The 9,888-nt window shown below is 34.4% G+C and overlaps 1 protein-coding gene across 2 annotated transcripts; it reads right to left on the bottom strand.

Annotated features, from left to right (window-relative positions):
- Positions 1-5,959: 5,959 nt before the first annotated feature.
- On the bottom strand, positions 5,960-9,772 carry LOC107909929 (ubiquitin-conjugating enzyme E2 variant 1A). Of its 2 annotated transcripts, XM_041088797.1 has the most exons (6): positions 9,699-9,772; positions 9,483-9,570; positions 7,771-7,910; positions 6,894-7,019; positions 6,700-6,826; positions 5,960-6,407 (listed from the first exon to the last, which is right to left on the bottom strand). In XM_041088797.1, exons 2-6 carry the CDS (start codon positions 9,508-9,510, stop codon positions 6,349-6,351), a joined length of 480 nt encoding a protein of 159 aa, XP_040944731.1. In that variant the 5' UTR covers positions 9,511-9,570; positions 9,699-9,772; the 3' UTR covers positions 5,960-6,348. The 2 variants fall into 2 exon arrangements, with proteins under 2 accessions (XP_040944731.1, XP_016693127.1); XM_016837638.2 differs by having other exon boundaries at positions 9,483-9,772.
- Positions 9,773-9,888: the final 116 nt, after the last annotated feature.

Here is a 9,888-nt window from a genome sequence, read left to right as displayed (position 1 = left end):
TTAATAATTGATCATTATTAATATGCCCCGTCATTCTTCTACAAAACATAGTAATATGGAATCCTGGGCAACTAGTCCCGTTGTATTTCTCGAATTCCGGCATCTTAAATTTGTAAGGGAGCACCAAGTCCGGAACCAAGCTCAGATCCTTTGCATCTATTCCATAGCTTTCGATGCTTTCTATTGCCCTAAACTTCTCTTCTATCCATTTCCATTTCTCCTCAAATTGTTTTGGAAATTCCTCCTTCGCCTTGTCCTTTTCAACCATCTCGTCAAGATCTGGGACAGCAATATTATTCGGGCTATCACCGGGATTAAAGCCCACTCCGGGTTGAAAATTCATTGGGATTGAAGCATCGCCTTGGAACTGCTGGGGCCTAACCGACACAGAGGGTCTCCGCGGATGCAGCTCAGTCTGTACTTGCGCATGCGGAGGCGTGAAACCTGGAGGATAAAGTGGTTCACCATTGTTTTCTTCTTGACTAACAATCACAGGACCTTTACCCTTATCTACTCCCTTCAATAATTGCGTCATCTTAGCCACCAGATCATTTTGGGACTCCTCCATCTTTTGCACCATGTCACGCTGAATCTTTTCCATTTGCTCTTTCATTTGCGCCTGCAACTGGTCTTGCATTTCTTTTTGAAGTCACTCTAGCTTCTCCAACCTTTGGTCCATAACTTTTGCCTTAGCTCGGGTGCCGTAACTTTGTTGGTTTTCCAGGTTAACTGAAATGATTTTATTCGATTAAGTTTTTTTTAAATGGCTATTAATGCATATGATGTGATGCAATGCATGAAAAGAATGCAAAGAAAAAGAATGCGTTGATTCTAAATTTAATTCTATTAGAATAATTTTTCTAGAAGACAAATTTTTTTACATGAAAATAGTTTACATATGTGGTATTGCCCTTCATAGTCCAAGTAAACGCTGATATTTTCTTCATGGTTAAACCCTGTAAATTCTCCAAAAGATGCCTTTGCTAGCTCCTTACTGCTTAATCTGAGCCTCGATCTCTTGCTCGATTATCTCCATGATATTCATCAAAAAGTGCCGGCTCTTGGATAATCTTCGTTGGCAATTAAATCAAGTCATGTATTCCTTCGTGGACTTCCGGCTTTCTCTCGTCATGCCTTCGTTGGCTTGAATCTCTAGAAATTACATCATGTATTCCTCCGTGAACTATCAGCCTTCTCTCATCGTGTTTACTTAGACTATATTCAAGTGACCGCACTATAATCCACTTTATCAAGAAATTCGTTTCCTTATGACAAACTATTCTATTTAGGAATCGAATTTCGAATCAACACATTCTTTTCTTTGATGTAATGTAATGCAAATGCATGAATGCAAAAAGAAAGGAAGACATTGATTCTGAATTTAATTTCATTGGAACAACTTTTCTAGAAAACAAATTCCTTTACATAAAACGGACTACATACACGGTCTTTCTCTCATATTCCAAGTGAAGACACCTTTCTTCCTCTTCATATCTGGATCTTATGGTCAAGTCTGACGAATTCTCCAAGAGATGTCTATATTAACTCCTTTTTTGCTTGATCCAGGCTGCGACTCATTGCTCACTTATTTCTATGATACTTTTCAGCTCCTTTAAGAAAGTCAAGACATGACAGCTCTCGAATAATCTTTGTTAGTTTCTGTCTTCAGGCAATGAAGCAAAGTCTTGTATTTCTTCACGGACTATCAGCCTTCTTTCATGTATTCACTTGGACCATATTTAGACAACCGTGCTATAATCCACTTTATCAAAAATTTGTTTTCTTATGACAAACTGTTCTATTTAGCAATCAAATATGAATCAACACCTCCTCCCTAGGATGATGTAATAAAATGCAATTATAAACAAAAACAAAACACGTTAGTGCAGAATAAATAACAAATAAAGCAATTCGGGTTTGGAGTGGCTCTACGTAGGGTAGGCTCCTATGTCTCTCTATATGTGGTTTGGTTCTAGAGTAAGGGTACCTGAACTAGCAGATTCCTCGATCCTCACCCATTATAGGCTCATATGGACCGAGTTCAGTTCAGGGGAATACATTTCCCTATGGCCATGCGGAGATGAAAATCTCACGAAGACATAGGTACGGATATATCCCGGAAGCGATTCACTATCCCATGCGGAGGTGAAAACCTCACGAAGGCGTAGTTTCTCACTCCCACTTAAAAAGGTGTGACCAGCGGTCATGCAATGCGATGTGCAGAGGTATAAAATAAAATACAGAACACGATAAAAATATAACTCAAAACAAAAGTGATGCAATGAAAGGATCGTAAATTTAAATCAAATTTTCCACTTTCAACAAAAAGACAAGAAATAATCAACACGTGGCTTGACCCTCTTAACATCTCCCCAGCGGAGTCGCCAAGCTGTTGACACCATTTTTTGGATGAAAACGGGGTCGACTTGGATTTTGAAAAAAAGAATGAAAACGGGAGTCGCCACCAATCCTTTTTTTGATGAGGTGTGATCGGGTCACCTCAAAAAGTGGTTGTTTTTAATAAATGATTTAATTTTATGAAAACAACGATTTTGGTCTACGAAATTCAGAAAAAAGGTTCGGGAGTCGGTTACGCACGAGGAAGGATTAGCACCCTCGACACGCCCAAAATTGGTACCTTAGTTGATTATTTAATGTCTTTATGTCGAAAATTAAAAACTCGAAAAGAATTTAAAAATAAGATCCTTCTTTATATTGCGTTATTTTTTTTTTTTAAAAATTACTTGGATAAGTCAAAATGAAAAATGCCTTCTTATCTCGAATTAACAAGATGTCACATCCAGTAAGTTAGGACACGACACCTTGTATTTTTTGAGAGTAAGTTTTCCTTTTATTTTTTATTTAAACCTCATTTATTTTAATTTTAAAAGGATATTCGATTACTTAAAATCAACGAGAAAAATCGAATCTCAGTAAGTTAGGGCACGATTTTCTCGAATTTTCTAAATACGGAATATTGCCTTTACTTTCGAAAAATCCTCATATCGAGAAAACCACGTGTCATATCCAATGCGTTAGGACACAACATATTGAAATCCCGATAATGAGTTTTTATTTATGTTTTTTTATTAAAGAGCATTCTCGAGCATTTAGATTCAACAGAAAATTAAAACCCAGCACGTTAGGGCCCAATTCTCTCGAAGATCCCAAGTATCGAGTATTGCTTTTGTTTCCAAAATTTTCCCTTTTTTACGAATTCGGGTAAAAATTGATGTGACGGAATATCAATTACGATAATGCGAGTAAAAATAATACGAGCGAAGATAACAAAAATAAATATATAAAAATCAATTATATACAATAACAAGTAAATAAACAAAATAAAAAAAACTAAAACATTTTTAAAAAAAAATAATAATGGACACATAAATAAATAGATAAACATAAAGTAAAACAATAATAATAATAAAGAAATGAATAAAATTATAAAAGTTTTAAAAATGCATGTATGAATTTTAAAAGATTTAAAATACAAAAAAAAACTATGTAGGTATATATATATAATGAAAATATGTATGTCTATACATATATATATATGTGTATGTACGAGAATTATAAAATATGAAAACATAATTACATATATATAAATAACATGCGCATGTATGTATATATATTACATAAAGACAAAAAATATAAATATGTATATTATAAAAATAAAATAACGTAAGTATGTACATACATTTATAAGTATATGAATTAAAATATGTAAATATATAAGTATATATATGCCTGTAGAAAATATGAAATATAAAAAATATATACTTAAAATAAGTAAAGAATATGTACATGTATATATATAAATTATAATAAAATATTAGAATAAAAATGAAATAAAATATTAAATATGAAAATATATATATGTATACACGTACATAATAAAATATATACTAATACATAATAATAATAATAGTAATACTAATAATACTAATAATATAAAAATAACAAGGATATTTAATAAAGATATAAAAATAAACGAAAAAAGGACTAAAATTGAATTAAAAACAAAGTTGTGGGGCAAATGTGAAAGGAAATAAAGAGAAATGGGCTTATTTGAGCGCGCACAAAACATAGGGGGACCGAAACAACAATTATTCCATTCCATTAAAACACAGCACATTAGCGGGGACTAAATCGAAAAGCGCGAGAAATTATGGGGCCAAATTGGAAACAAGAAAAATGACTTAATTGCAAAACCTTGAAAAAGCGGAAGGACTGCGCGCATAAATATCCCATTCAAACGAAAACACGCGGATCCTCTAGCGGGTCGGGTCGGATGGGTCGGGCAATGGTCAAAACGACGTCGTTTTGAGGCTTAAGTGTAGCCCCCAAAACGACGTCGTTTTGGAGGGCTATATAAAGGCCTAAAATAGCCAAAAAAATCATTTGGGGAGAGGGAAAGAAAAAAAGAAGAGAGAGAGGGAAGAGAGAAGGGAGAGAGAAGGGAGGGGGAAAGGGGAATCCGGCCAGGGGGGCCGGTCACCGGACGGCCACCGGAGGCTCGCCGGCGCCGGCGCCGGCCACCGCACGCGGTGGCCGGAAAAGGTAAAAAATATTTTTTTTCTTTTTTTCTTTTTTTTTTGCTTAATAATGCATATATTTTTATGTTTTAATATTTTTTAGTATTTTTATGTAGAAAATAAACTCAAAACAGTAAAAAAAAAAAAGAAAGAGTCACCTTAGGTTTTAGATTTGATTCTCCGATTTGGTGTTAGAGCCCCTGATAGTATATATATTTTCGAATGATTCTTGTATTGAATCTGTTAATATTGAAAGAAAATCTTTTGTTTTCATAGCAAAAAATAAAAAATCCCCTCTCTGGCCCATAATGGTGAGATTTTCGGTTTTTTATAACCGATTACAAATGTTTATTTTCTATTTGTTTATTTCTACTTGGCTTCTTGCAGGTGGCCATGGCCGACAGTGGCATGGTGGTGTTCGGCGCAAGTGGGCAAGTGGGCAAGTGGGGGGTAGGTGGCTAGGGTTAGTGGGATTAGGGTTTCTGAATGCTGAGTTTAGGTTAATGGGCTGGGGTAGTTGGGCTTCGGGTTTATTGGGTTACTATTTGTATTTTCTGGACAATGGGCCCAGCAAATTTGGGCTTCTACAATGGGAATATGGAATTGTAATTGGAAGACAAAAATATCCATATACATGTTTTGAACGGTTGTACGTTGATTTCGTATGTAATGACACAATTAGTTTGGTCTAAGATAAGATTGATTTAGAAGTTGAATAAATGGATGTTTGTTCCACTTTTGAACAACCCACCTTAATCATAATTGCCATCGCTAATTCCTCGCTCAAATGTGATGATGATATTGATTACCATTGAAATCATGATTAAATTTTGGATTTTTATGACTAATGCTTTAACTTCTATATATGATATATTCATCTAATTCATTAAAAACAATAATAATACATTTAAAATAAATTATCTGAAAAAATGGTATTTTATATATTTTAATGCTAACAACAGATTTTAAAAGTCTAAATAGTTTCCCCTGCCTAAAAATCTATAGTTAAAACTTAGGATTACCTAGCCAAAAAGAATAGGGGATACAGGGTAAAAACCTATTACAAACATTTGTTTCAAAGCAATAGACAGACAAAATTGGTGAACAACAGATTAAAAATAATACATTTTATAAACAATTCAGAAAATGGCCTTGTGACACAGATAGAAACTAATACAACTGTGGATGGATATGGGGTTTTCTTAGTGGGAAGATATAGAAACAGCATTAAATTTGTAAATCAAAATCCAACTTACATGGAAAGAACAAAAGTGATGCATCCAATAGTAACAAAATGGCTTATTGATAAGAGTGTCAAACTATTTACAATTTTGTTGGTTAAGCCGTTGATTATAATAATTTTTCCAAATTATAAACCCAATTTGAGGTAATTAAAGCAAGAAAAATTCGAAACCAGGACATGTCCAAAATGAGCATGGAAATGAAATTCAAACTTTCTGCAAACCAATATCAAAAAGTAATGGAAGAAACGCAAGGGTTTTAACAAACTCATGTTGTCCTCCACTACATTATAAATTACATCAAATGGAAACAAAAACACAGGAAACAAGAAAAACAAAATGCTCGCCAACTAACATATCATCGATACCAGCAGTGAGCACAAGTCATAAATTTTCAAATGTCATCAATTCATTAAGAAGTTCGCTTTATTTAACCACCATTAGGTGGAGCCAGGGACATCTTTCCCATACAGAGGAAGCATATATATATTGATGGTGCTAAGCTGGTCGCTGGATTTTTCTAGCGTATAGATTGTATATACATTATGTTCATACAACTCCGATGATCTTCAAACGATGCAACACTTCACCACTAAACCCTTTTGATCGAGCCTTGCTTCTTCATTGCCTGGGACAACATTCATATCACAGTTTAAACTTTTACATAACATGCATCAGAGAGAAATTTTATGCACAGAAGATCTACATCTACATCCTAACTTTCACAAATAATATCATTAGTTAACCTACATTATAAATAGCCATAATCTATCATTCCATGCAACAATAACTTTTTTCTCCATTAAAATTCCACCATCCTAGGGAGTAAACTCATTTCATAAAAGAGATGAGCTTAAAATACCACCAGCACAAATACAAAAGGATTATGATACAGCGAGAAAAACACAAGATCTACACACCTTCAGGAGGCTGAGCCATCCTCCTATTCTGTGGAGACATCATTTCTTTCTTCAGCTGAGTCAATATATCCTCCATTGTATACTCCCTTTGCCAATTAGCAAGCATGGGGAAAAGGCTAGGTTCGACCTGGCAATTTAGCAGCCATAAGTATCTTGTCATAGCATAAGAAGGTCCTAAGAATGACATCACCTACCACTCCAGTTTCCTGATTGACGCAGGTCATGTTTATCCGGGTTTGAAACCTCACACTTGGTGGATTATCTGGATAATCCAGGCCACAGAATAGTTTCAACTGGTAGATGCGTCCCTCATGAACGGTCTAACATGCATAAAGAATAATCAAGTTATTAACTCATTTTTCATCTCAAGAAATGAATATTTTTAAGAGGAAATATTGTTAATTACTGTTTTACAACCAACAGGAACTACTGTGTAAAATAAATCATACAATTCCTTCTAGCAGAAGTCCTATACAGAAGTCTTATGATCGCAAAGCACTGTATGTTTTAAGCAACAGTTCCAAGCAAGCTCCAATAGGTTTGCAGGCAATAGTTTAATTTTTCAAAAAGTGTTTGGAATAAAGCACATAAATTATGTGATCAATTCTCATCAAACTTCGATGGTAGAAACTCATTAAGCAACCTACAGAAGTATTTCAGCTGTTAAAAGGCAATTTTCTCGTCTCATATGTTTCACGAGCTCTAATTGCCACCTTAATATGGAAAATATGTCAGTCTGCATCCTACCCCATGGTAAAAAGAAAATTATAAAGCAGTGATTGTATTCTAGCTAGAACATAATTTATCTCAATCATAAAATCTTCTCATGCCTGCAATTTCTAACACGGTCATTAAAAAACAATTGGTTTAGTCTTATGACTAATCAGTCAAAGTGGACTGTCTCAATAACTACACTAACTTGTGAAGAAAAGCATAGTTAGAAGTAAATATCAACTCCAAGTTCTGCTTACAGCCTTACACTTGTCAGTCCACTTAACCACATCAATTCAGAGACATGAGTACAACGACTACAGGAAAGAGCACAACAGGAAGAGATAGAGGGAGACTCACGTTAGGTGGGCCAATAATAGTCCCAGTCCATGACTGCATGTAAATATCATCAGCATCATCCATTCCATAACTAACAGTTCCATCCCCAATTCCCTTTTCACCTCTCTCAAGCTCTTCAAGCAATCTGAAATTCCTTGGCACTGCAAAGACCAGATATTTTAGTCCCTAGGTCAGGATTGTAGCAAAGTCATTCTAGAAATCTGAATTAAGTTTATTGCTATCAAATGCAGTTTCCTAACATATAAAAGAAACTAAAATTTAAGAGCAAAAGAAATGCTTGCATGTTATGTTAAATACAGTAAAGTAGTCAGTGAAGACCCAGAAATAAATAAAGTAACCTTGATAGCATAAAATAGCCTATGCCACAAGTTCCACTCATGAAGTTCATCATTAACAAGGTTTATGATAACAAGGAATGAGCACAAAAAATAAAAAACAGATATTTAGACAAAATTACCACTTCCGCTAATAAATATCATAAGGTTGGTTCCATAATTCCATATGTTTCAATTCCATCACTCAACCAATGACACTCAATCAATGAGAAACTTTTCTACTATGAAGTCTGCAGTTGAAGGACAAATTAGCAAAACTCTCAAGTTGGCTTCATAATAAACATTACACCCAAAGCCTTCTGAGGCCAAATGCCACTGCATAACTTGAAGCTTCTAGAAAGCATCGATACCTAGAAAAAGTTGACATCTGAATGACGAGTAATAATCATATAATTGGAAGCAATGCCATTAGATGGTCGGAGAAAAGAAGTCCTTGATTTTGGAATCATACAAGTACACCTTTAAGGTCAAAAAATGTGGTGAAGGTAACATAATACCTTTTTAAGAGAGCTAGCACCTTATCAACAGTTTCATATGCATCCCATAAGAAGAGTCAAAATTGGCCGTTTTGGAAAAATTCCATGCATTATATATAGCTGTCATATACTACAAGTCCTAGGCATGGAAAACAAAGTAATACCTGTTTTAAGGGTTATTGCTTCTTCTTTTTTCCAGAATGCATTCAATCAACATCAATATCCCTTATTTGTAATAAGGTACACGAAAGAGTGTTGCCAGATCTAACTAGTTATAATAGTATATTATAATGGCTCTGCCACAGCTAGAACTATAGATAACTTAAACTCAGAACACTACATAAAAGAAAGCAAAAAAGATAAGGAGTTAACAAAGAACAAACATATTTTAATCTGTGTTCGCGTTAGCATTTTACTAGGCAAATGAAAAGAGACTAAATCTAAAAGCAATTTAAACCCTGGCTACACTGATTCCGTTCCTACAATATCTCAATCTCTCCACACACACAAGGATACAAACTCAATCATTCATACTTCTAAAGAAGCCCCATCAAACACTGGCAATAAAATCCATGAAGAAAATAAAAATCTTGTAATAAATTCCAACAGAAAATCCCGTAAAAGTTTCACCTTGAATATCAAGCCAAGCACAACAAATCCATTCTCACGCATTTCGAAACAGTACTTCGAACTAAACAAAAGAGCACCAATAATCAAAGCTAAAACCCTTTTCCACCAAATCCAAACATTATCCCAAAAAGAAAAATCCCAGAGATTCAATATACCCTTAAAAGCCTCATCAATCAAACATAATAACAAAATTTCACCAATAATCGAAAAACATGGGGAAAATTGGGAAATAAATGAGGGAAATCTAGGGCTTCGAAAACCGAAGACTTACCAACAACCCTCGATCCTTCAGAACCCATTCCTTCTTTTGATCGTTCCAATTCAAAGAAATAAAAGAGAAAAAAAAGGTAGGGTTTTCTCTGATTCAGAAGAGACAATCCAAAACCAAAAAGCAAAATTAAGAGGAAAAACACGAAAAAGGAGAGGGAAATTTGTAAAGAGTAAAACTGTAAAAGGGTACTGATTAGATAGAGAGAGAGATTTATACTTTATAGTGCCTGAAAGTCCAACTCCTCCTACACCTCACATCTCGCAAAGTCCACTAGGAACCAGTAAAACCTTATTTTATATATATATATAATATTATATTAGATTCTATAACACCTACAATCTCTAAATTAAGTCTTAATTTGATTAGTATTAACTTCGTTGTTTCTACTCTTAGAGAGTGCTAGATG

The sequence above is a fragment of the Gossypium hirsutum genome, chromosome D02 (genome assembly GCF_007990345.1).
Source record: "Gossypium hirsutum isolate 1008001.06 chromosome D02, Gossypium_hirsutum_v2.1, whole genome shotgun sequence".
Lineage (NCBI taxonomy): Eukaryota > Viridiplantae > Streptophyta > Magnoliopsida > Malvales > Malvaceae > Gossypium > Gossypium hirsutum.
This window is presented reverse-complemented; position numbering and strand designations above follow the sequence as displayed.

Bases quoted from the DNA above. Each gene is read 5' to 3' on its own strand.
- LOC107909929 (XM_016837638.2), bottom strand. From the start codon at position 9,510: ATGGGTTCTGAAGGATCGAGGGTTGTTG. The intron at 7,911-9,482 runs GTAAGTCTTCGG...TGGTCTTTGCAG, and splicing joins TGAAGGATCGAGGGTTGTTG to TGCCAAGGAATTTCAGATTG. The intron at 6,408-6,699 runs GTGTGTAGATCT...ATGTTGTCCCAG, and splicing joins GATGGCTCAGCCTCCTGAAG to GCAATGAAGAAGCAAGGCTC.